Below are 25,456 nucleotides of genomic sequence, written 5' to 3'. Positions count from 1 at the left end.
GTTTATTAATTTTATTTTATTTTATTTTTCGTTTGTTTATATTTATTTGTTGTTTGATTAAATTATAATATTCAAAAAATATAATTTTTGTATATATTTATATAATTTTTGTTATATTACAAAAATTAATTGATATAGTAATTTATAATAAAATTTTGATTGAAGTTAGTTAAAATAGGTTTTAGGGTCATTGTATTGGGGTAGTTTTACACCGAAACGGTAACCGCGTTCGGTATGAATTCGAAAAGGCATTATGACGAGGCATAGATGATACATTTTGAGAAATTGTTAACCGAACTGTTAATCCAAATTTTGTCTGGGATACAAAACATGAATACCCGCATTGACACGGTTGATCAAAGGATGAACCGATTTGAGGATAATCTGAATGACATTCGACGTCATCAAGGTCATTGATTGTGTTATCATTATGTTATTGTCATTGTTATTTTTATTTCTAATTTTCATGTTGAACATTAATGAATTGTTATTGTTATTTAATATTAAGGTTTTATGCTACTTTTCATGCTACTTATTTACATAATCATATTGTTTTGAATGCAACTTTTTTAACCGTTTGCATAAATCATATTATGCATAAATCATATTTGCGTTCCATTACCTAATACGGAACTTCGACAACATTGGTTAAGTGGCCTTCAATGTTTGCGTATTAGAACACATCGTCATCTAGTTGTATTGGTTGTAGTGTGCAAAAAACGTGGTACTTTTACCCATGCTACTAGGCGCACAAGTGCTTTCGTTGCTCCTATGTGTGATTGTGGACAATTTGTTGTTCTAAGAATAGCAACAACAGAAAAAAAAAATGCTGGAATTTTTTTTTGGAGATGTCTCAACTACAAGGTAAAATTTATTCATTTAGGTTTGATACAAACTTAACAATGCTATTTTAAACTTATTCATTATTCAATTTTATTCTTTTCTTCAAAACAGATTAGAAGTGGCATGATTCTAGGCTGTAATTTTTTCAAATGGTGCATTGAAGACGTTGCCGATGAAAACGATGCAATCATACAATGGAATAGATATATCTTCTAGAAAACCATTTGAAGGTCTCCACAGGATTAAAATGTTATTACTGGGGATGTGTTTTCTTTTTCTAATTAACATTATTATGTTCTAAATACATTAATTTAACTAAAAAAATTAAAATAAATTAATAAATTGAAAAATAATATAGTTATATTTACATTTTATATTTTATTTATTTATTTAAATTTTACATTATTATATTCTTTTATTTATAATTGAAATTTTAAATTATTTTAATTGAATAAAATGTGCACAAAATTAATTATCATTTATTTTTATTTTTTATACACAAGGGTAAATTTGTAATCTTATCATTTACACAATTAAAAATAATTCAAAATATCCTTCCAACCATCACATCACTCGCATATTTCAATAAACTTTCCTTACACATCCACTCTAACATACCCCAATCCAAACACCCTCAACTTTCCACTCCCCCACACCCTCTAATCCAAACAAAACCTTAGAGTGGATGTGTGGGAAAAGTTTATTGAAGTTTGTAAGTGAAATGATGATTATGAGAAAATTTTAATTTTTTTAAATATATAAAATGAAAGTTTACAAATTTACCTTTGTCTTTAAAAATATTTAAATAATAAAATATAAATATTTTGTATAGATTTAATTTAACTAAAATTTTATAAATTATTCACAGTAATAATACCTTTGAATACCTAGGGTTAGAAGCTTCCCTATACGTTTATGCTAAAACTCTTCATTGTATTATAATGAGGGTACCGTTTAAATACTTGGGGTTAGAAGCCGGTGGTAATCCTAGGAAGAAGCGGGTTTGAGAATCCATTTTTAGTAATGTAAGGGCTAAACTAAGTGTTTGGTAGAGGATATTTTTTTCTTTTGCAGGAAGAATTTTCTTAATCAATTCGGTCTTCACACCCTTACCCATCTTCTATTTGTCCTTCTTTAAGGCTCCAGAATCGGTGTGTGATAGAATCATTAGCATCCAAAGAAGCTTCTTATGGGGCTGGGGAAAGGATAACAGGTCTATTTTGTGGGTAAGCTAAGAGAATTTATGCAAACCTCAGGAGGAGGAAGGGATGAGTATTAAAGATGTCAGAACATTCAATGGTGCTCTTCTGGCCAAATGGAAGTAGAGGCTTTTGAGCGAAGAAAGGGGGAATGGAAAGATATTCTTTTATCACAATATGATATGGAGTTAGGTCATAGTTAGATAAATATGAAATCTCAATCATGGTGGTGGAGAGATTTGTCTAAAAATTATGGTGAGAGAGAAGATGGAGGATGATTTCAAGGAGCAGTAGGGTGGAGAGTGGGAAGTGGGGATAAAGTCAAATTTTGGGAGTATGCCTGGTTTGGTGGTAGCCCCCTCCATAATTTGTTGAGGGGAGGTCAAGGATAGGCATGTCTGGGAAGGTGATGCTTCTAGGGAGTTCTCGATAAAATCTACTTATGATCGTTTAGTAAAACATGTAAGAGGATCTCATCATGATATATACAAAGTATCTTTAGTATGTTAAAGCCTTCTCCAATGTCTTTACAACCGCATGGAGGGCCTTGTTGGATAGAATCCCAACAAGAGTTAATCTATTTAGGAGAGGGGGTGGTGTCCTCATTATCGTGTGTGATGTGCCAAGCTGTGAATGAATCTTCACAACATCATTTCGTAGAATATGATGTTTCCCAACGAGTGTGGGTTCACTGCTTTAAATGGATTGGTATTTTGTATGTGCAGCATATGGATTTGAAGTGTCATTTTGAGCACTTTTGATTACCACACGACTCTCATAATCAGAATTTGGTGTGGAAAGGTATGTGAGTGGTTGTGGTTTGGTGTATTTGGGAGCAAAGGAACCTCAATATTTTCAAGCATGGGGTTGTTGTTAAGAAAAAAAATTCAAATGGCACAACTTAAATGTTAGTTGTGGATGAAACATAGATTATGTTCCTTTAATTATTCTTTTCTGAATGGTGCTTGAATCTGATCATGTGTATTAAGAGCTAGTTGTGAGGGGAAAGGTAGAGCAAAGGTGTATGTTCAAAGGAGATGTAGCCTTGGCAAGTGAGCATATGGTGTGGAAACTATGTGTGAGCAGTAAGAAACACCTGTGAGGAGGAGGATAAAAAAGGTGTGTGTGCTAATATCAGATACACCAAATTAACTGTTTGTGCAATGTACAAATGATGAGAGGTTCTGCGTCTGATGGGTATGGAAGGGTTCTGGAAATGGAGGAACTATCTTTGTGCTTGGAACGTTATTGAGTGGGTGCTGAAGTGGTTTTTGGTGTCGCATAATTATGCAACAATAACTAGAAAGGTTATGGTGGAAGAGGATGTTTACATGTTGCTCTAGACCGAGTTGTTGGTAAGGATTTATTGGGAAGGTTGTTGTCATGGTCTTAAGATAAAGCCTGTAAGTGATATGTAGCACAACAGATCCAAATAGGCAAGACAACTATACCCCTGAAGTTTGCAGCAGTACCCTTAATGTGCATTCAGATTTGGGGTGCTTTGGTGTGCTATTAAAAGTTGTCGGAAGTGACTTCACAATTCTGGAGTGTTGTTATACAAGATGGAGCTAGTCACGATGGACTTTGATTGGATTATGGTAAGTAGCTGCCATGAGTGGAAGCAACATATGTAGTTGATGGGTATGCAATAGGAGTCGTAGCCTTCTGCTCAAGTGTCTTTGGAGTTGAAACAGAACTCCTAATTATTTACATAATCATATTGTTTTGAATGCAACTTTTTTAACATTTTATTTCTATTATGCATAAATCATATTTGGGTTCCATTACCTAATACAGAACTTCGACAACATTGGTTAAGTGGCATTCAATGTCTGTGTATCAGAACACATCGTCATCTAGTTATACTAGTTGTAGTGTGCAAAAACGTGGTACTTTTACCCATGCTACTGGGAGCACAAGTGCCTTCGTTGCTCCCATTTGTGATTGTTGACAATTTGCTCTTTTGAGAATAGCAACAATAAAAACAAATGCTGGAATTTTTTTTTAAGGTTGTCCCAACTACAAGGTAAAATTTATTCAATTAGGTTTGTTACAAACTTAACAATGTTATTTTAAACTTATTCATTGTTCAATTTTATTCTTTTCTTCAAAACATATTAGAATTGGCATGGTTCTAGGCTGTAATTTTTTCAAATGGTGCATTGAAGATATTGTTGATGAAAAAGATGCAATCATACAACAGAATAAAATATATCTTCTAGAAAACCATTTGTACGTCTCCACAAGAAGGATTAAAATGTTATTACTGGGGATATATTTTCTTTTTCTAATTAACATTATTATGTTCTTCATTTATCTTAATTTCTAAATTAGAAAAAAATTAATATGTGTTTATCTCTTTTCGGATCAAATTTAATGACTTTATATTATAAATTTTGACAACTACTTAATATTCATGTTATGTTCTTGTACCGACCCGTCCTCGGGCCCAAAGTCAAACATACGATGGGACCCTCCAAGGGGCTCCAAGGAGGAAAGTTAGTGTGTTGACTGCCTTGGGCGTCGACAGGTATGGGCGTCGCCAGGTATGGGCGTCGCCAACTTTGGGCGTCGACAGGTTTAAGCGTCGCCCACCTTAATGCGCGACCCGTTGTCCTAAGAGCGTGCTTTGGCCCAGATGGTGACACCCCCTGATACCCACAGGTAGGGAAGACCGTGGAGGGGACGGTACAGTAAGAGGCCACGATACGGGCGTGGAGGCCTCAGGCCTCGGTACCTCAGAACAGTAATAAAGAGAAGAGAAAGGTGGCTTCAAGGCCATATTCCCAGTACTAGTAGGGAGTGACCTGACTCGTAGTACCCATGCATGAGGTGTAGGGACGTGGCAATCCACGCCACCTTTGGAGATTCGCTGGGATAGATACGACCCGAGAGAGGGCCACGTCCTAGGGGTAATCTACGTGCATGGTGCGAGAGGAAGGCTGAGATATTCCCAGGGCAATGACTAGAGGCTGGGGCGCATGAGTTGGCACTCAGATAGTCATCCCCTGCCCCGGATGCACTTCGGGGAGGGAAGACTTACGCGCTAGGATTTCCCTAAGTTGGGTTACAACGTCGTAAGGCCTTCCATGTGGAGTTGCGCTTAAGTCATAAGTGGCACGTGGCAGTAGCACTGAAACCCAAGGTATATAAGCTTTTCTGAAGTTCAGTATAGCTTTGACCAGCTTCATGGAGTCTTTCGTTGGCGACATCTTTCGCTTTTTAAGCCTCCTTCAAAGTCTCTTTGTAGGAGACTTCTTGGTGAAGCCAGCGACGCTCTTGGGCCCGAGTTTGCTCTTTCAGCGAGACCAGCTCCTCCTTAAGAGCCAGGCAGCGGTTGGCTTTTGCCTCAGCTTGTTCCCTCCAAGAGCGAGCATTAGAGAAGTATTCCCCAATAGGCAACACCTTCTTCTGTGGTCTGGTCAGTCGAGCCTTCAGGCGTCGCCTAGTGCATGAAGCCTCTTATAAAGCCTTGGACTGGTTGGGGAAGCTCTAGGGCCGGCGCAGGAGTAGGTGTGGGCTCAAACTCGACCCCACCCCCCAAGGCCAGTTGATGGGGCAGTGAGGTAGCACTTGGTGGATGCTCCCTCAGGAACTCAGCACCATGGTTGGAGGAAGAGTGGGAGGTGATGACCTTGTTGGTCCTCCTCCTCTTGAAGACTTGCCCGTCCTCGGTGTCCTCATCATCCTCGGAAGGGATCACCACCACCCGTTTGCCTTTGTCCAGGGGGGCTGGTGTGGTTGCAGTCTCGACCATGGTGATGGGCACGACTGCGATGGGAGGTGGAGAGCTAGGGTTATGAGCGGCATGGGCTGAATGAGAGGTTTGGTTAGGTGCTGAGGCTCGGAGAGTTTGAGAGTGGGATGTTGGAGAGGTTGGAGGAATAGGCTCAGGGGCTGGGTGTGGGGAAGCATCAGCTCCTTTGGATGTAGCTTTGCCCCGGGCTGTCAAAGCCTTGACAAGCCTCATCCTCTTGTTCATGTCCATTTTTGAATCTGCACCAAGGAAGCAAACAAAGCAGAGGTTAGGCACATGCTAAGTCAAAGCATGAAAGCATAATCAGGAGTACTATGGAGACCTAAAGCAAACAAGCAGTTCACACACGAACAAGACTAAACGTTGGCATAAGCAGAAATCAAAGAAGACAAGTGGGAAATGGTTCTCATACTGAGGTATTGAGTGAGAGCTTCAGAGTTGTATTCACGTGCTATCAACTCAGCAGTGTCTAAGACCCTCACGCTGGCCAAAATCAAGCAGACCTCTCGATCTGTTGAGGGTAGTTCGTCTAAGGTTTTGGGTTTGGTCAGCTTTACTTTTTGTACCCAGTATAAAGGGAACCCATCCAGCGTTGTGCGGTCGTGATCAGTGTAGCACACCCTGAAGAACTTGCCCCTCCATCCCTTGTAGGATTGCTGGAACAGAGATAGAAGGATCCTCCCAGCGATGCCGCTGAAGCTGACCCAGAGGCTTTTCCCTTGTTTCTTGACCTCGAAGAAGTGAAGGAATATGTCCACGGAGGGGGGTTGGCCAAAGTGTCCACAAAGAATTCCAAACGCCTTGACGAAGGCCCAGCTATTGGGGTGTAGCTGGGCAGGGGTGACGTTGATTTCGGTTAAGAGTTCTCTCTCGAACCAAGGGCAAACGCAGGCCTATGCGTTTGAACACGGTCTGATAGAAGAAGAAGAAGGCCTCCCCATTGTTTGACCGTTCGTTCACGCAAACGGGCTCCCCCGGTGTGCAAGGGCGAACGGAGATGTAGGCATCATGCCTCTTGGTGAAGGCACTGCCTTCGTAAGCGCCTGGTTCGCCCACATGGGCCCTCCAATCAGCTAAGGTGGTTAAGGTTGAAGTCACAGCAAGCAGCTCATCAGAAGCCCAAGGGTACAAAGACTTGTAGTTGACGCTGGGAGGTGGAGGGTTGGCGGTGGTTTTGGTACGCGCCATTGCACAACAAAGAAAGCTGAGAAGAAGAAATAGGAAAGGTTCAACAAACAAGGGTTATGGCGCAAAAGGGGAAGAAACTTGAGAAAAACCCTACCCACGCGAGAAGCTCAGAAACAGGGGAACGAAGAAAAGCGAGAAGGGGAGGATAAAATGCGAGAAATATAAACAGGCCCAGGCAGTTACATCAGTACAAAAGTTCAAGAGGAAGGGCTATCGATGAAGAAAAACCATACCTTTGAATGATCGGAGGAAGGAAGATTTTAGGTGCGAAGAGAGTGTCTAGAGAAAAGCTTCGAGAAGGAAGACGAAGAATCAGTTGCAATTACAAGTGATGGAACAGTAACTGAAGCGCGCGATTTCGAAAGCCATAACGTAAACCTGAGGAGCGCAAAAGACGTTAAGTGGTGGCCGTGCGATTGGGCCACGTGTCGAAAGATGATCGCGTGACTTAAGTTATCACATCACAGCGCAAAGAGCGTCACGTCACTAGAGTGCCACGTGGGACGGTAGGGCGAGGCCTTAGTCTTTTCGCTAAAAACAAGTTATCAGCTCAAGACTGGGGGACTTGTGTACCGACCCGTCCTCCGTCCTTGTGCACTTCGGGGAGGGAAGACTTACGCGCTAGGATTTCCCTAAGTTGGGTTACAGCGTCATAAAACCTTCCACATGGAGTTGCGCTTAAGTCATAAGTGGCACGTGGCAGTAGCACTGAAACCCAAGGTATATAAGCTTTTCTGAAAGCTTAGTGAGGTACGTTCTGACATTTTACGCATTACACACCTTCAGAACACCTGAGTGACAGTGTTCCGATACGAAGGTGCACGGTGTTTACTGCCTTACTGACTTGAGCGTCGGAGTGCAAACGGCCGTAAGGACGCCCTTTGTTCTCTCTGTTTCAGGTACTCACCGCGGCGAAGGGTGGTGATCTGGAACAAAGACGAAGCAGTCCTAGATACACGAGTCTTAGCTGCGCATGAAGCACGATCTGGTCAACCGGCAGGAACAGTTCTAAATAACCATTTACTTTTTAAAATATATTTATTTTTTAATGATAATAATGGAAATCCTTATTAATAATAATTTTGTATATAAATATATATATATATATATAACATAATACTCTTGTCAGTTGACTGCACTACTAGTTGACCTAAGGTGAATGCACCTTCTTCAATATCTCTCTGGATTGCTTTTAGTATGGCTCCGTTGGGACAGAGGGCGTCCTACCTGTTGATGACACTCTAACGATTAAGTCAGCTAGGGCTCACCGAAAAGTAACAGTTTAGTAATATGTGCGAAAAACAGTGTACCTTTTCCTGGAGACCTATTCTCCTTTTTATCACTGCCCATGCAACATGCAACCACTCTCCTTGGAGCTCAGCAAATCTTAACTGAAAATAATTACAATAAACTTTTATTGGTAATAGAAAACCACCTGCGACGGGCACCAATGATCTTCAGGTGCCATCCGTAGGCTCATTTTCTATTACCCAAGCGCCTCCCTATATTACTAGGGTTAATAGCAACTAGCCACGTGTAACAGATATGCAACAAAAACATGCAACAGATACGTAACAGAGAAAATATTGCCACATATTAACAATAATAACAAAATTATATCTATCATCCAAATATATCTTTTAAGGGGGTGCATTAGTGAAATTACTTTGTGTACCCATCATGCGATCTAGGCCCAACCTGACCAGGGTCGTTGGCCCAGGTTTGCTTAGGTCCAAGCACCGAGCATGCCCCTCGTGGTACAAAAGAATCGAGCAGGCCTCGCGTAGTGCTAAAGAACCGAGTATACGAACATACTACCGAGAATCGGGCACTGTTAGTACACAAGCCCCCCATGCTCGAGCTGAGTTTGGCTAAGCGAAGAGTCTCCCGAGCCCCGTTGATCTTTAACGTGACAGTTTCTCAGAGGAAGGTGAACGCGGTTTTCAAAGCGTTTTTTAAGCATCGTTTCACTGTTCGCGGTCCCCACCTGTACACGTGTTCCAGTGCTAGTGGTAGCGAAACTCAACCATTTTTTATTTCCTTTTTCAGAAATTCTAAAATCCCTAAAACCCTTTGTCTTTCATCATTAGTTAATCAAAGCTTTCTCCTTAATCCCTTACCTCATTCAACAATCTTCTACTCACTTCTTCAAGCTTCCCTTTATGAATCACGAAAGGTACTCCTTCTTTCCCTCCCGTTTATTCATCCTTTGCCTGCTCTGCCTGGGATTACTCTGCTTTTATCTATGTGTGATTTATGCTCACTACCTCTTGTTATCGTGTTATCGTATGATCTTCGAAATGTGTAGCTAGATTTTACTTTCCGGTTCTTTTGTTTGAATTCATACTTGTTTTGCATTGTGCTGGGTCTGAACTGTTTTTCTTTCTTCGTGTGACTGTCCTTAGCTGTGAACCCCTATGGATTATAAAACCTTGTATCCTTGGGCTCCCTCAAAACTTATTTCTGAAACCTCCTCCTACACCTCTCACGAAAAAATAGCGGCCCTTAGGAAGAAGAAATGTCATTTTGGTAGAGAGGACAATTGGATTTTCCTAAAACCTTGCTCATCCGACGAACTTGTATGTTGCGATGAGACCTTATCCCCGGGCAACCCATTTTGCTATATCTATGCTGCCGTTTTTCAAAGAGTCCACCTCCGTCTCCCCTTGTCCATTTTTGAAAAAGAACTCCTGACCGAGTTGAACGTAGCCTCAGCTCAGCTTCATCCTAACAGCTGCGCATTTGTTCGTGCCTTTGCCATTCTATGTGATCAGCTCACTGTCTAACCTTCCCTTGATGTGTTTCTTTACCTCTTTGAGGTGAAGAAACTACAGCGTCAACTTTGGGTTTCGGTAAACAGTATCCCTGGAAGGGGGATTCTTACCCTATTCCAATCCTCTTATAAGAATTTCAAAGGCCATTTTCTAAAATTCCGAGCTAACAAAATACACCCTGACCTCTTGGACGGGTTTCCCTTATATTGGACTGAAAAGCCTAACTCAAAGCTTACCCAGGTTTTAGACAAATTAGCCCATGTCGATCAGGAGGTTTGCAAATTCTTCACGAGCCTTTCCATTGCCTTCGATACAACATACTTGTTGGACCATGAGTATGACCCATACCTTCTAAAGAGTTACACTGGTATACCTTTTTCCTCTAACTTCAGGGATTAGGATTGTTTTCTGTGAAATGTAACGTTCCTGTTTGTATCTTTTTTGCAGATAGCATGTTGGCCTGTTTGAACAAGGAGGACCTGTTGAGGCTGGCTGCAAAGGAGAAAATGGTCAGTCGTGTTCCACCGAAGGTGGTGGTTGCGCCCACCTCCTCTAAAGATGACGAAGACATTGCTTTCGGCTTCATCTTTACCAGAAAGAGGGGGAGGGCTCAAGCCACTAGCCCGATGCCCTCACCCTCCCGAGGCCAGGTGGCCCAAAACGCTGCGCCCCTTCACAACCTCCGCACACCCCCATTGCCACGTCGTGCCCTCTTGAGGCGAGTGCGGAGAGCTCGAGGCTAAAAGGCCTTTGGGACCAAGGGGTTGATGTTACTTCCCTTCTAGAGGATGCCCTCTTGCGCCCTGAGGAGGAGGAGACGATGGATGCCCATAGCAGCCAACACTTGCTATAAGAGGTTATGAAGCAGCTAGGACAGGCTCTGGCCACGAGTTGCCTGGTTGTGAAGAAAATGCGGCGTCGAGAGGATGTTAAGACAAAGAAGACTCCCAGCAGAGAATGGCGGACCTGGAACAAGAAATCCAAAACTCCGAGCCCTTCACTAGAAAACCCAGCAACTCTTGGAGGCCAAGACTAAGGAGGCCGCTCTCGCCTAGTTGAGCAAGATGATTGTTTGTCACGATTGCAACAAGAGATTGTCTAGAAGGATAAGTTCTTTGCTGATAAGGTCGAAGTCTATAAGGGTGAGGCTGCTCAAGCTCTCTTGGTGGGCTTTGAGGTTGCTATTGAGCAAGCCTCCAACCTCCACCCGAGCTTGGACTTCTCTCAGCTAGCACCAAACAAAAAGGTCGTGGACGGACAACTAGTAGAGGAGTAGGAATTTTAATCTTATCATGTTAATGTAACTATAAACTATATTGTACTTTATCTTTGTTACTATTAAGGAACCGTTTTATTTCATCATGTGTCGTATAACAAACCTACCGAACTTTGCCCATGCATTCCTTATTTAACTTTAACTAGTTCAAATAGCTTATGATAACGTATTACTCAATCAATTTCGTCGTTAGTGTTGACTCTTCCCAACACGGGACAACAAGCATAATCAAAGTTTAACAAAACTAACCTTTGGTTGGACTATTTATCATAGTCTCAACGGGCTAGCGTTCAAAGTAGTGTGTTCAAAGGCGTCTTACATCAAATCCAACAGGTGTCGCCTTGCCTGGCGCATGCTCAAATGACTGAGCTATACAATCAAAAATCATTCTCACAGAGCACTTGCACTTGGGAGACTGGCAACTCCTGAGTTGTCCTACACTAATCGTACCATTCACCTATGCCACCAGCTCCTTCCACACAGCGTCTATACTCGGGTGTCTCTCACACACCAGACTAGCTCATCCTACTCTATGACAATTGGATGGCCTCTCTATGCAACTTCACCTACCTCACAGAGCGCCTAGACTCGGGTGATTTCTTTCACTCCGAGCTAGCCCATCTTACCCCACGCTGGGTCAGGTGACCTATTTGTGCAACTTTACTCATCCCACAGAGCATGTAGACCCGAGTGATCACTTTCACACCAGGCTGGCCTGACTCGTGCTGGTACGGATGAGTCATCTACGTAACTTTTACTCGCAGTGTAACTTCACAAGGAAGGTCAATTTGTCTGCCAACGGTAATTAATCGCTCACACAACCCTTTCTCAGAGAACCTCTCTGAGAGGGGTCGTCGCACCGTGCATCACAATCAAACAACAGGGATTAAGAGAAAACAACAATGCATAAACAACTTATTTATTAGGTGACCTCGTTAAAAAACCCTCTTTAAGGGAAAAAAAGCGTTACCCTGTAGCACCATATTCTTTAACAATAATTAACTAAAGTAAAATTTGAGATTAGCAGCGTTCCACGTTCGGGGGATGGGTCCTCCCTCCAAGGTTTCTAACCTGTATGCACCATTCCCGAGCACTTCTACTACGCGAAACGACCCTGTCCATTTGGGAGACAAGGTTGTGCGGTGATTTGGGCAACAGGCTCGACTTCAATCCACTTGGTGAAGTATTCGATGGCCACCACAAGGTACTTCATTTGTCGTATAGCCAGAGGGAAATGACCTAAGATGTTTATCCCCCAGGTATGGAATGACCATGGACTGTAAACTGACCGTAGCTCCTCTGCTGGTGCGTGGTGCCAGTCGGCGTGTTTCTGGCACTGCTCACACCACTGTACGTAACTCCCGCAGTCTTCTTTCATCAGTGGCGAATAATACCCAGCACGTATGACTTTTAACACCAGCGCTCGGCCCCAACATGGCTTCCACAAATGCCTCATGTAGCTCACTCATCACACAGGCGCACTGCTCGCCTTAAATGCAAATAAGAACAGGGCGAGTGTACCCATGGCGAAACAAATTACCATCAATCATCGTGTATTTCCCCGAATTTCTTTTCACCGCTTTGGCCTCTGCGGGTTCATCAGGGAGTAGGTCGTCACCTAGATAGCGTTGGTAAGGGGTGATCCAAGTGTTAGCAATTCTCCCCGCGGAGAAGGTCACCACCTCCTCCCCGAGCACCTCGCATGCTCCAACCCATGGTACCTTTAACATTTCCTGATTCAACAAACGGTGGCTCCTCTCTACCCAGGTGTTTACTAGCAAGACTTCCCTGGTCGGTTCCTCTTCCGCCGTCCTAGGATTTTTCAGCGTTTCTTGGATCACCGATCTTTGCCTATTCCCTTTTCTCGAGCTGGCTAGCTTAGCCAGGAGATATGCTCGGAAGTTCTGCTCTCTTGGAACGTGCACCAGTTCGAACTCAGCAAAGGCGTCTTCCAACAATGTTACGTATCTAAGGTACGCCACTAATTGCGGGTCCTTGGCTTGATATCGGCCCGTAACCTGCTCGGTGACGAGTAACGATTCGCTCTTTACCAGCAAGTTCTGAGCTCCCAACTCCTGGGCCAAAACCATCCCGGCTATCAGTGTTTCGTACTTGGCTTGATTGTTACTGGCTTTGAATGCAAACTTCAAAGATTTTTCAATCACCAGGCTGCTGGGACCTTCTAAAATGACCCCAGCTCCGTTGCCCTGTTGATTGGTGTTAGAACTGATGGCTTAAACAAGAGGGGGAGTGCATTGTTTTATCAAAGATTTTCGCAAATACTTGCTTCTGAATGAACTCTTAACAAACAACTTAGATAAGCACTTAAGGAAGGCAATCAAACAATCTAACAAAAACAGTTATCATAATTTCAACCGGTTAAAGTTACAATTTAATCGATTGTTTATAGCAGCGAAATATCAAACAGTTAGAGAGTTTGAGGGAAAGAGAGATTTACACACAGGAGATTATACTGGTTCACTAAACCCTGAGCTACATCTAGTCCTTAGTCAAACCATTGAGTATTCCACTATGTAACCAATCACAGATTACAAAAACCACACCATAAAGAGGTGACTTTGAATCCCACAAAGCCTACTCACCTCCTTTGCACACACCACACCTCTAGACAGAACACCCTCTGTCTTTACAGGTTTTCAAATACAAACAGTATGTAATATGAACAATTACAAGATACTAAACAAGATAGAAAGCACCTGGATTTACAAAACCAAAGATCCTATGATCAGTACTTGTTACCACACAACAAAGCTTGACAACAATCTTGCTTTCTAAAATCCTTTCTTAGAATCAAATCTCTTTCTCAAATCTGAATCAGTACTTGTTGTATTTCTTGTGTATTTTGATATGAAAACGAAGCTATATTTATAGCCTTTGAAAAGCTACTGTTTAAGGCAGATTTGAACAACTGAATTAGTTTAAAATAGGTTTTCAAAATATTGGTATGAAAACACACATTTAACCGGTTGAAACCACGATTCAATCAGTTGAATGAGTCAAACAGTTACACAACTGATTCAAAAAGCAGTTTCACAACTTCCAGCCATCTAAGTGACAAACAATCGATTGTTTTCCTTTTACTTGGAAAAACACTTAGTTTCTTAAAACAGTTTTAATCAAGCTTTGTGCAGGCTTCAAGAACTTATCTTACAAAGATTCTAAACACCATACTCTTAAACCCAAACCTAGAAAGCAGCATAGCTCCAGGCTTCATGTGAATTTGATACATCAAAGCTTCCATCTTCAACAATCTCCCCTTATTTGATGGAGACAAATCCTTGGGATGCTTTTAGGAATGTTCTTCGTTTAGAATTTGTTGAATCTTGCATTTATTGAACAAACACAGAGTAATCTAATCCGAAACAGATATACACCATACACCAGTTCTCACTAGGTGATTTCCAGAAGGAACATCAGCCACAATCAGAGTAGCAATCATACAAGAATGTATAATAACAGTCAGTTATTTTGCAAAGATAACCGGTTAAAATTCTGTAAACCAGAGTTTTCAGCAATTTAAAAATTCAAATTTAAAACAGTTAAAACAGTTTATTATAGTAATGTTCAAAAGCAGTAGAAGCAAAAGCACAATTAAGAACATTACAAATCCCAACAACATTTCTCCCCCTATTTGTCTCATCAAATAGACAAATGGTAGGTTAAAAACAACATAAGGAAAAGAAAAAATTTAAAAGCAATTAAGCTAGAATGAAGGGCTATCCTCCTGTACCGTCCCGTACCCGGGCGTTGACAAAGTCAAGGGCAAAGTCAGCGTCGAGGTCAAAGTCAGCGTCGAGGTCGAAGTCAACATAAGGCGCCGCCTAGGTGAGGCGACGCCAAGGGCAAGCGTCGCCAAGGCAAGGCGTCGCCAAGAGGCAAGGCGTCGCCAAGAGGAAGCGTCGCCAAGATGAGAATAGAGCAGGTGTCGCCAAGGTAGGGTGTCGCTAAGGTAAATGTCACAAGAGCAAGGCAACCACAGTGTTGCTCCCCGATACCCATGGGTAGGAAAGACCATGGAGGGAGTGACGCCATGGGAAGGCCTCAAACCCCGATAACTCGGGGTAGCAATAAAGGGAAGATAAAGGTGGCTTCAAGGCCATAGTACTAGTGCCAGTGGAGAGCAATCTGACTCATGAAGTGCCCATGTCGCCCTAGAGAAGCCCTTGGGATAGTTACGACTCATGAGAAGGGTCACGCCCAGGGGCAGCCAGGTGCAAGGTACGAGAGGAAGGTAGATACGCTCTCAAAGTGAGTGACTAGAGGTTTGGGGGCATGAGTTGGCACCCAAAGAGTCACCCCTTGCGCAGATGCACTCCTAGGAAGGAGGGCTCACACGAGGGAATACCCCCAAGTGGGGTCATGGTGCTGTGAGGCCCTCCACGTGTAATAGCAGCCAAGTCAGAATAGAAACGTCAATTTTTCAGGTATAAGGTAATTAAAGCAATTTAATAAAGTTTACGTTTCAAGCGTTTAAGGTACTTTAAATGCTCCAAGTGATTTAAACGTCTTAAAGGCGCTGAACGTTTCATAACCTTAAATGTGCTTTAAGACGCTTTAAATGCTAGAGTAGTTTAAATAGAACCTTGGACGTGGGAAACAGGGTTGGAACTTTTGGCATACTTTCCCAGAATACACTCTAGTTGCTTGCTCGAGTCTTGAGGCTACGCGCAAGGGACTAGAGAGAGGTCGTTTTCCAGAGGGAGAAAAGATACACAACACACAGTTCTTTCGTCCACCTTCAGAGTGCCATTCACGGTGCTCCGATACGGAGGTGTAGAGTTTTTGGTGTTTCTCGCTAGCTGACTTGAGCGTCGGAGTGCAAATGGCCGCTAGGGCGCCCTTTTGTCCTTCTTTGCAAGTATCCACATGTAGCCAGAGGGAAGGTGTCCCTAGCTGACGGGCAAGGTTGCGAACAAAGACGTCCCAGGTCAACCGGCCGGAACATTTGGCGCCCACCGTGGGGCCGATTTAAAACATCAGTTCCATCACAAGCAACGAAGATCTATCGGAGCTACCATAACGTTAGCAAAGTTCGAGGAAACAGTGAAGAATGAGGGGTACGAGACAAGGTTCCGCACGCGCTGCGAGTGAGGAAATGTCCATGCAGCAGGTTATGGAAATGATGCGGGGGCTGTAGGATGAGATGGCGGAATCGAGGGTAGAACAAGAACGCATGCAGGCGGATCTCGCAGACTCGCGTGCGAGAAACGAAGAGCTTCATCGTGTAAATGAAGAGTTGCGCCGGGGTTTGAGCAATACCCAAGGGCAACGTGAAAAAGATGAGACCGAGCGTCTCACCCCACCAAGGGAGTTTTCCACACCCTTCTCGCAGGAGATCCTGGATGCAGTAATCCCCAACACGTTTGCGGGACCCAAGGTGATCTTCACTGGGATGGAGGATCCTGAGGCGCATCTCACTGCATTCCACACGTAGATGGTGTTGGTAGGCGGCTCCGATGCCGCGAGATGCAAGCTCTTTATGAGCACCTTGACGGGGATGGCAATGGATTGGTTCATCAGCCTTCCAAACGGCGATATCAACTCCTTTCAGCAGTTGTCGCAGTTGTTTAGAGAGCAGTACTTGGCGAACAGGGCTCCGCCGCCAGTTTCCTACGACCTGTTTGATGTAAAGCAGTATCAAGGGGAGACCTTGAAGGAATACATCAACCGTTTCGGGGCCCAAGTAGTAAAAGTTGGTACTTCAGAGGAGCCTATGATCGTGTATGCATTCAGAAAAGGCGTATGTCCCGGCCCTTTTTGCGAGTCCATTATTCGCAATCGTCCTAGGACCTTCGCTGAAATACGGCGTCGAGCGGTGGAGCATATCGCCTCCGAGGGAGAGGTGTGTGAGAAGCGCACCAGCGTCGTACCCTCACGCCCGAGAGCGCAGACGTGGGCTCAACCCGTCAGGGTCAACGAGACCACGACGGGGAGAAAGAAGCCAGAGGGGAGACGCCCCTATGAGACCAGAAAACCCCAGCCCAGGGGTCCAGCAGGAGGGGATCGCCCGACCAGGGAAAGGGCAAGGCCAGTGAGGTACAATTTTGTGGTGGAATTGAAGGATCTGACTGCCGTGCCCAATATAGCTGAAAGGTTGAGGCAACCGGCGAAGACTGACAAGGTGTTAGGGCCTCGCAAGGACTCTTGGTGCGAGTTCCACGAAGCTTTCGGTCATCACATCGACAACTGCCTGTCGCTGGGTTACCAGCTAGATGAGTTGGTGAGAAGCGGGTTTCTGAAGGATTATGTCGGAAAGCCCGCCACGACCGCGACCCTGCCAGCACCAGTGGAAGAACAATCGCACGAGATATCTGTCCTTGGCGAAGTCCACACCATCGCTGGTGGCTTCTCAAGGGGAGGACCCACTGCCTCCCAACGGAAAAAATATGCGAGGGGGGTCAATTCCATTGAAGAAAGAATCTCAGGTGACCCGTGGGAGTCAGACCTCGTGTTCAGGAGGGCAGATCTACTGGATGTTGTTCCGCACGACAATGACCCCGTGGTCATTTCGGTCGTCACGGCTGGCAGAAAGGTGCACCGGGTTCTAGTCGACCAAGGAAGCTCCGCAGATGTTATGTTCTGGTCGACATTCAACAAGTTGCGGTTGTCTCCCGACCTTTTGAGACCCTACACAGGGTGCTTATATGGGTTTGTTGACAACCAGGTGGAAGTACGAGGCTACTTGGAATTGAGGACAACGTTCACAGATGGAACGACCTTGCGTACCGAAAGCATCCGGTACTTGGTCGTAAACGCCAGTTCCGCCTACAACATCTTGTTGGGCAGACCGGCGTTGAACAGGATGAACACAGTAGCCTCCACGCGCCATATGAAGATGAAGCTGCCGGATCTCAGTGGCAAAGTGATTGTCATCAAGTCGGATCAGGAGGAAGCGCGAAAATGTTATGAGAATAGCCTGAAAACGAAGAGAGGCGTGTTTATGGTGTTCGAGCGTCCGCCAAGTGCAGAAACGACTATGGAGATAGAACCCTCGAATGGGGCGACGCCCGCGAGGGCGATGCCCGAAGCGGACACACACATGGAGGAGGGGCCTGACGACATAACGCCCGTAGAAGAGTCGACGCCTGGAAAGTACTACCGGGCGACGACCCTTAGGGAAGATAGCAGGGATCAGCCGCCGGCCAACGTGGTGGAGAGGCAGATTGGCGGCAAAACGTTTAAGCTGGGGCATTTGTTGAGCCAAGAAGAGCAGGATGACGTGGCGGAGGTGATTTCACGTCATTTAGATGCTTTCGCATGGTCCGCCTCAGATATGCCGGGCATCGACCTTGACTTTCTATGCCATCACCTTAGCATGGACGCCACGGTCCGCCCCGTGCGACAAAGAAGGAGAAAGTTTAATGAAGAGAGGCAACTTGTGATAAGGGAAGAGACACAAAAGCTGCTGAGTGCTGGTCACATCAGGGAGATCCAATACCCTGAGTGGTTGGCCAACGTCGTCCTGGTGAAAAAGGCGAATGGGAAGTGGAGGATGTGCGTGGACTTCACGGACTTGAACAAAGCGTGCCCGAAAGACTCGTACCCACTACCCAGCATTGACACACTCGTGGACAGTGCCTCCGGTTGCAAGGTTCTTAGCTTTTTGGATGCATTCTCGGGGTACAACCATATCAAAATGCACCCAAGAGACGAGAGTAAAACTGCGTTCATGACAGAGACTTGCAGTTACTGTTACAAGGTAATGCCCTTTGGGCTAAAAAACGCAGGCGCCATCTACCAAAGGCTGATGGACAAGGTCCTAGCACCCATGTTAGGAAGGAATGTGTATGCCTACGTGGATGATATGGTAGTGGCGTCGAAGGGAAGGACGCAGCACGTGACGGACCTAGAGGAGTTGTTTGTCACCATATCAAAATACCGCCTCAAACTGAACCCCGAGAAGTGTGTCTTCGGGGTGGAAGCTGGTAAGTTCCTAGGATTCATGCTCACGGAGCGGGGAATAGAGGCGAACCCTGACAAATGCGCAGCAATTATTGCCATGCGGAGCCCGACATTAGTAAAGGAAGTGCAGCAGCTGACGGGGCGAATGGCAGCTTTATCAAGGTTCGTTTCTGCGGGAGGAGAAAAGGGGCACCCCTATTTCCAGTGCCTTAAAAGAAATAGTCGCTTTGCATGGACTGACAATGCGAAGCGGCTTTCATCAAGTTGAAAGAGTATTTGGCGACGCCACCGGTCCTTTGCAAACCAGTAGCAGGTGTGCCCCTCCGGCTATACTTCGCAGTAACAGAGCGATTTATCAGTTCTGTGCTGGTCCAGGAGCAGGACCAAATTCAAAAGCCCATCTATTTTGTGAGCAAGGCTTTACAAGGGTCAGAGACGAGATACCAGTCGCTGGAGAAGGCAGCGTTGGCCGTGGTATTTTCGGCCAGGAGGCTCCGCCACTACTTCCACAGTTTTACAGTAGTGGTGATGACGAACCTCCCTATACAGAAGGTATTGCAGAAACCTGATGTAGCGGGAAGGATGGTGCGCTGGGCGGTGGAGTTGTCAGAGTTTGACATCCAGTATGAGCCCAAAGGATCCATCAAGGGGCAGGTATATGGAGATTTTGTGGCAGAACTCTCGCCCAGAGGTGAACAAGAGGTGGAGAAGGGTTCGCAGTGGTTGCTCTCGGTCGACGGCTCTTCCAATCGGCAAGGAAGTGGTGCAGGGATAGTGTTGGAGGGACCCAATGGGATGCTGATTGAGCAAACTCTGCGTTTCGCCTTTAAAGCAAGTAACAATCAGGCTGAGTACGAAGCACTGATTGCAGGGATGCTCCTGGCTAAGGAGATGGGCGCGCAGAACCTCTTGGTGAAAAGTGATTCCCAGCTAATTACAGGAAAAGTATCGGGTGAGTTCCAAGCAAAAGACCCACAGATGGCGGCGTATTTAAGGTACGTCCAACTGCTGAAGGGAGCATTTAGCGCTCTTGAGTTAATACATGTTCCACGAGAACAAAATGCCAGAGCTGACCTACTAGCCAAGCTGGCCAGCTCAGGCAAGGGGGGCAGGCAGAGGACAGTAATCCAAGAGACGCTCAAAGCTCCGAGAAAATTCATAGAAGACAGCAGGGTGGATGTCCTCCATATTAGCACTGCGAGAGGGAGGCCAAGGAGTCATCGTTCCTTGACTCAAGATACGGTAAAGACGCCCCATATTAGCACATACGCGGACACGCCCGTAGGAGGAAGGCATGCGTAGATATGTGCTTTAGCCGAAGGAGACACCTGGATGACGCCATACAGACGGTATCTGGCGGATGGGGTTCTCCCAGCGGAACCAGAGGAGGGCAAGAAGGTTCAGAGGAATGCCGCAAGATACACCCTAGTGGATGGAGTATTGTTCAGACACGGGTTCACCCACCCTATCCTAACATGCGTAAGCGGCGACGAGTGCACCAGAATAATGGCGGAGCTACACGAAGGCATTTGTGGGAGTCACGTAGGGGGAAGGTCTTTAGCTTCTAAGGTGATACGCGCAGGGTTCTACTAGCCAACAGTAAAAGAGGATTGCGTGCGCCATGCCCAGCGTTGTAAGCAGTGTCAGAAACACGCAGATTGGCACAAGGCGCCGCCAGAGGAGCTGAGATCCATATACAGCCCGTGGCCTTTCCATACGTGGGGGATTGACATCCTAGGTCCATTCCCATTGGCGATAAGGCAGATGAAGTATTTGATCGTCGCCATTGAATACTTCACCAAGTGGATAGAGGCGGAGCCCGTGGCCCAGATTACTGCGCACAAGGTGCAACACTTTGTTTGGAAGAACATTGTGTCGCTTTGGCATGCCTAGGCGGCTGGTATTCGACAATGGAAACCAGTTCACCAGCCAACAGTTGAGAAACCTGTGCGCAAAGGTAGGCATCAAGCAAGTGTTCGCATCAGTCGAACACCCCCAGACTAACGGGCAAGTGGAGTCAGCGAATAGAGTTTTGCTGAGAGGACTAAAGAGAAGGCTAAAGGAGCGTGGGCAGAGGAAGTGCCAAGGATTGTATGGGCATACCACACCACGCCCCAATCTTCCACCATGGAGACGCCTTTCAGCTTAGTATAAGGGTCGGATGCGATGATCCCGGTTGAGATTCACGAAAGCTCGCCACGTTACCAGAATTTCGTGGCTGAAGAATCCAACGAAGAAAGGCGGGTGAACCTGGACCTCCTGGACGAAGCCAGGGAAGAAGCAAGAATAAGGGCCGAGGTAGTGAAGAGAAGAGTAGAGCGACAATATAGCTCTAAGGTGAAGCCACGACAGTTTCACGTTGGCGACTTAGTTATGAGGAAGGCTCACCCTTATGAGCTAGAAAATAAATTGTCTCCCAAGTGGACCGGACCCTTCAGAATTACCGAGGCTAAGGAGAATGGTTCGTACAACTTAGAGACTTTGGAGGGGGGCTCCATTCCGCGCAGCTGGAACGCGGCCAATTTGAAGTTTTATTTTAGTTGAATTATGTAAGTGAGCAGCCATGTAACAATCTTATCGTAGGGGACACTCTTTTTCTCTCTCGGGGGTTTTTTAACGAGGTCACCCAAATAAAAAGAAAAAGAAGTTCAAGAAAAACCTTGCCTCAGTTTTTATCTTCTTTCCACTCGAAGTGCAACACCAAGGGATAAAGAGATAAAAGACAAAGACTCGAAGTGGCGACAGGCGTCGCCGAGCGTACGCGTCGCCAAGAAAGGGGCGTCGCCAGACGCGGGCGTCGTCAAGAAACATAACGAAGAAAACGCGTACAGTATGTTAGAAGAAGCGAATGCAGACGAGGGTGCACAAAAATAAAGGAGCGGCTTTACAGAAATCAAAACATGGCACCAGAGAGTTAAGATTACAAATAGAGTTTGAGATAAAGACGAATAAGACAAATGAGGCAAACAGGTACATGCCCTATGCTCGTGCGAAAAGTGCAAACAGACCACTTTTCAGTGGCCTCCGGAGTCTGGACGGGAGGAGGACAAAGCTCCGTTCTCAGCCCTCAGCGCCTGAGTAAGTTGTGACCTCTGTTGCCGGTTTATCTTCGAACCTGCACCGAAGAAAACAAGCATGGTGAAGACACCACAAGACAGGACACGTAAAGACCTAGTAAAGATGAAAAGCGGGAATTTCTAAGATAATCTCTCATACATATATACTTCTCCAAGGCTTCGGCGTTGTACTCCAAGCTAATCAAAGCGGCAACGTCAAAGCCTCCCGCCTCAGCCAAGATCCGGCATGCCACCTGGTCGTTCAAGGGTAGCCTCTTGAAAGGCTTGGACTTCAAGGCTTTCATCTCCCTTACCCAGTATAGTGGAAAACCATCCAGGGTGGAAGGCACGAGATCGGAACAGCAGACTTTGAAAAATCTACCCTTCCACCCTGTGAAGGAGTTCTGGAAGGGAGTTAGGAGAACCCTGCCGGGAACGTTGCTGAGGGTCACCCAGAGGTTGTTCCTTTGCCTCTTCACCTCAAAGAAGTGAAGAAAGATGTCAACCGAGGGTGCGCACCCCAGAAAGCCAAAGACTATGTCGAAGGCTTTGACGAAAGCCCAGCTATTAGGGTACAACTGGGCTGGAGCAGCGTTAATCTCTGTCAGTAGTTCCCTCTCAAACCTGGAGAAGGGCAGGCGCACGCCGATGCTTTTGAAGACCACCTGGTAGAAGTAGAAGAAGGGGACCCCGTCGTTGGCCTGTTCGTCTCCGCACACCGGCTCCCCTAAGGAGCACGGTGATATCCTCATCATGCCTCTTCGCGTAGGCACGATGATCGTAGGAGCACGGATCCCCCATGTGTTCCCTTACGGCCCTGGTGGAAAGTAAGCTGGAGCATTAGTCGAGGAGCTCGCGCGAGGCCCATGCATAAAGGCCCTTGGGGTTAACCCTAGGGGGAGGAGCATGGGAAGACATGTCAGCGCAAAGTATCAGCAAAAGAGCTGGGAGATCAAAGGAGAATAACGCGTCAGGAGTGCGGGAGGAAAAACGCCAACTAGAAAGAACGCAGAAGGAACTCTTTGTGTAGCGGTGCAAGGAGGGTGCGAAAACACAGAGATGATGGACGCAGGTACAAGATTTCGAAGATCTAAATATTGCAGTTGGAGCGCCAAGTGACGCAAATGGGAGCACCGTACGATCGAGCCACGTGTCAGAGGATGGGAGGATGATCCTGGCGTCACTGGTTAACATTCAGAAAACGTCGTGTCGACAGAATGCCCAAGGGTACGATGCGCCGTCGAGAATGGGAGCATCTTGTCAGAAGCTCAGAAAATGTCAAGATCAATTCAAGTGAGGGAACATCCCATCAGCCATACGGGAAATGCCATGTGGATGGCGCGGGCGAGACCTTAAGCTCTCCGCTACCCCTGCGTTGACCAGAGTCGAAGTCAAAGTCAATGCCAAGGTCAAGTCAACAGGTTGATCGCATCAGGCATCGCCAAGACGCTGAAGGCGTCGCCAGTATAAGACGCTGAAGGCGTCGCCAGTATAAGACGCTGGAGGCATCGCCAGTATAAGGCATCAGCGGCATCGCCTCCCCGATACCCACAGAAAGGAAAAACTATGGAGGGAGATGAGATCTCCAGAAGTAACGGCGTCGCCTCCCCGATACCCACAGGTAGGAAAGACTGTGGAGGGAGATGAGATTGCCAGAAGCTAAGTAAGCCACCGGCAGGGGTGCTCCCCGATACCCATGGGAGAGAAAGACCATGGAGGGAGCGACCCCATGGGGGGCTTCGAGCCTTCCGGTGCTTGGCGTTTCTTGACACGCTGAGGACGATACGGCACTGCGGTAGTAGGCCTCTCCTTAGGCGTGGGCGCTAAGCACCCAGAATCAAGGGACAAATCGCCTTGGTGTTTGAGACACTCCATGGACGATACGGCGCTGTTAGACAGGCCTCTCCATGGGTGTGGGCACTGAAGCGCGACCTTGTCCCAAGTGTTTAGGACCCAGAGCAGGTCTCGACTTTTGCGTTTGCAGCAAGGGCGGAGTGACTAGCGCCTTCACGAGGTAGAGGCCTCATAGATACGAAGGCTGAACAGGTTTGAGGTGCGCGCTAGAAGTGAGGCGTGATCACCCGACACAGCGAAAGAAACAGGTAAAAGTACAGGTAAAGCAATTGAAGCATACAAAAATAAAGAGCGAAGGTGAAAATATCTGCAAAATAGCGCTCAACGCCTCAGAAGTATGCAAGCGTTACACAAGTGCAAATGTTTCAAAAGATTTACAAGTTTATCAAAGGTTGGCTAGAACGAATATAAAGCACAAAAGGTAAAGGTGGCGGCTGAAAGTTGGCGTTTCAGTCATCCATTTCAAGGGGCACGACACGGCCGTCGACGACATGGTGGGTGGGATCGCAATTAGAAACATTGATCCCCGGGTTCTCGCAGGCGGCTTGGGCCAAAGCCTCCTTGAATCTCTCCTCGAAGGTGCGGGCCATGTCATCGATGAGTGCCTTCTTGGCCTTCTCCAACTCCTCGATGGTAGAGTCCCCGGAGGCCACCTGCTTCTCCAGAGCCTCCTTCTCCACTCGGAGCCTGTTGACCTCAGTTTGCAGCTTGTCATGGTCAACCTGGAGAAGGCCCAATGCCTTGGCCTGGGTAGCCGTTTCCTCCTCCATCCACTCCAGTCTTTCCGCCTGCCCATAGCACTGATCCTCCAAGTCCTTCTGAAGCTCTTCGGAGGCCTCAGCCATGTCCTGGAGATCCGTTATTTGAACTTGGAGAGACACTTCCCGGACGTAGAAGTGAGCCTGAAGTTCCATCGCCTCGCCCAGTTGCCTGTCAGCCTCCTCTTTGGCCTCTTGGGCCAACTTCAGAGAGGCTTGATAGGCCTCATTTTGGCGTCCTAAAGCTTCCTTCTCCTCCTCAAGAGCGGCCACTTTTTCTTTCAGGGCCTGGAGGGCTTGTGTGCTTGAAGCGGCATTTCTAGCTTGGGCGCGCCAATCAAGGGCCACGGCCAAGAAGGCTCCCAAGTAGAAGGGCATTCCTTCTTTCCTGTCGGAGCCTTCTGGCATCAATCCTCCGTTGAAGCCCCTCATCAGATGCATGATTGGAGGAGGAATGGCAATAAGATCGGGGGCAGCAGAAACGGAGGCAGGAACAGCAGAAGCCTCTGCTGGTGGTGGAGGTGGAGGGCCGTGTTGATCTCTGATCCTGCCGGTTGACTTGGCACAAGTGCGTTGCCTCGTCACGATCTTCCTCACCAGCTTGACACCACGTGCCCTCCAAGTCCTCACCACAGATAGTCTCTCTGAGAACCTGAAAAACACAAGGTGGGGCCTCTGCGGCCGGTGGCGCTCCGACGCTCAAGTCAGTGACAAGAACACCCAAAAACTGAGAGAAAATATGCTCTGTAGGACCGTACTAAAGGCACAAAACCCTAGCAGAATGAGTCGTAATGAAAAACGTACCTCTGCAAATTCTGTTAAGGTTAC

The 25,456-nt window shown here is 46.3% G+C and overlaps 3 protein-coding genes across 3 annotated transcripts; 2 read left to right on the top strand and 1 right to left on the bottom strand.

Annotated features, from left to right (window-relative positions):
- Positions 1-16,555: 16,555 nt before the first annotated feature.
- Positions 16,556-19,372, top strand: LOC137834260 (uncharacterized). The gene is made up of 3 exons (XM_068642322.1): positions 16,556-17,590; positions 17,723-19,122; positions 19,336-19,372. Exons 1-3 carry the CDS (start codon positions 16,556-16,558, stop codon positions 19,370-19,372), a joined length of 2,472 nt encoding a protein of 823 aa, XP_068498423.1.
- Positions 19,373-19,542: 170 nt separating this feature from the next.
- On the top strand, positions 19,543-20,964 carry LOC137834259 (uncharacterized). The gene is made up of 2 exons (XM_068642320.1): positions 19,543-20,082; positions 20,854-20,964. Exons 1-2 carry the CDS (start codon positions 19,543-19,545, stop codon positions 20,962-20,964), a joined length of 651 nt encoding a protein of 216 aa, XP_068498421.1.
- A 3,355-nt stretch (positions 20,965-24,319) lies between these two features.
- LOC137834258 (uncharacterized) lies at positions 24,320-25,069 on the bottom strand. Its single transcript, XM_068642319.1, has one exon. The coding sequence runs from the start codon at positions 25,067-25,069 to the stop codon at positions 24,320-24,322; it is 750 nt and encodes a 249-aa protein (XP_068498420.1).
- Positions 25,070-25,456: the final 387 nt, after the last annotated feature.

Source organism: Phaseolus vulgaris, chromosome 5 (assembly GCF_000499845.2).
Source record: "Phaseolus vulgaris cultivar G19833 chromosome 5, P. vulgaris v2.0, whole genome shotgun sequence".
In the NCBI taxonomy this organism is placed as follows: Eukaryota; Viridiplantae; Streptophyta; class Magnoliopsida; order Fabales; family Fabaceae; genus Phaseolus; species Phaseolus vulgaris.
This window is presented reverse-complemented; position numbering and strand designations above follow the sequence as displayed.

What these genes read in the sequence shown, in the direction of transcription:
- LOC137834260 (XM_068642322.1), top strand. Translation starts at nt 16,556, where the DNA reads ATGGCAATGGATTGGTTCATCAGCCTTCCAAACGGCGATATCAACTCC. An exon ending in TCGTCACGGCTGGCAGAAAG is followed by an intron (nt 17,591 to 17,722) that starts GTGCACCGGGTT and finishes GTTGACAACCAG; the next exon opens with GTGGAAGTACGAGGCTACTT. An exon ending in CGAATGGCAGCTTTATCAAG is followed by an intron (nt 19,123 to 19,335) that starts GTTCGTTTCTGC and finishes GTGCTGGTCCAG; the next exon opens with GAGCAGGACCAAATTCAAAA.
- LOC137834258 (XM_068642319.1), bottom strand. Translation starts at nt 25,069, where the DNA reads ATGCATCTGATGAGGGGCTTCAACGGAGGATTGATGCCAGAAGGCTCC.
- LOC137834259 (XM_068642320.1), top strand. Translation starts at nt 19,543, where the DNA reads ATGGTGCGCTGGGCGGTGGAGTTGTCAGAGTTTGACATCCAGTATGAG. An exon ending in AGGGGGGCAGGCAGAGGACA is followed by an intron (nt 20,083 to 20,853) that starts GTAATCCAAGAG and finishes TGGCATGCCTAG; the next exon opens with GCGGCTGGTATTCGACAATG.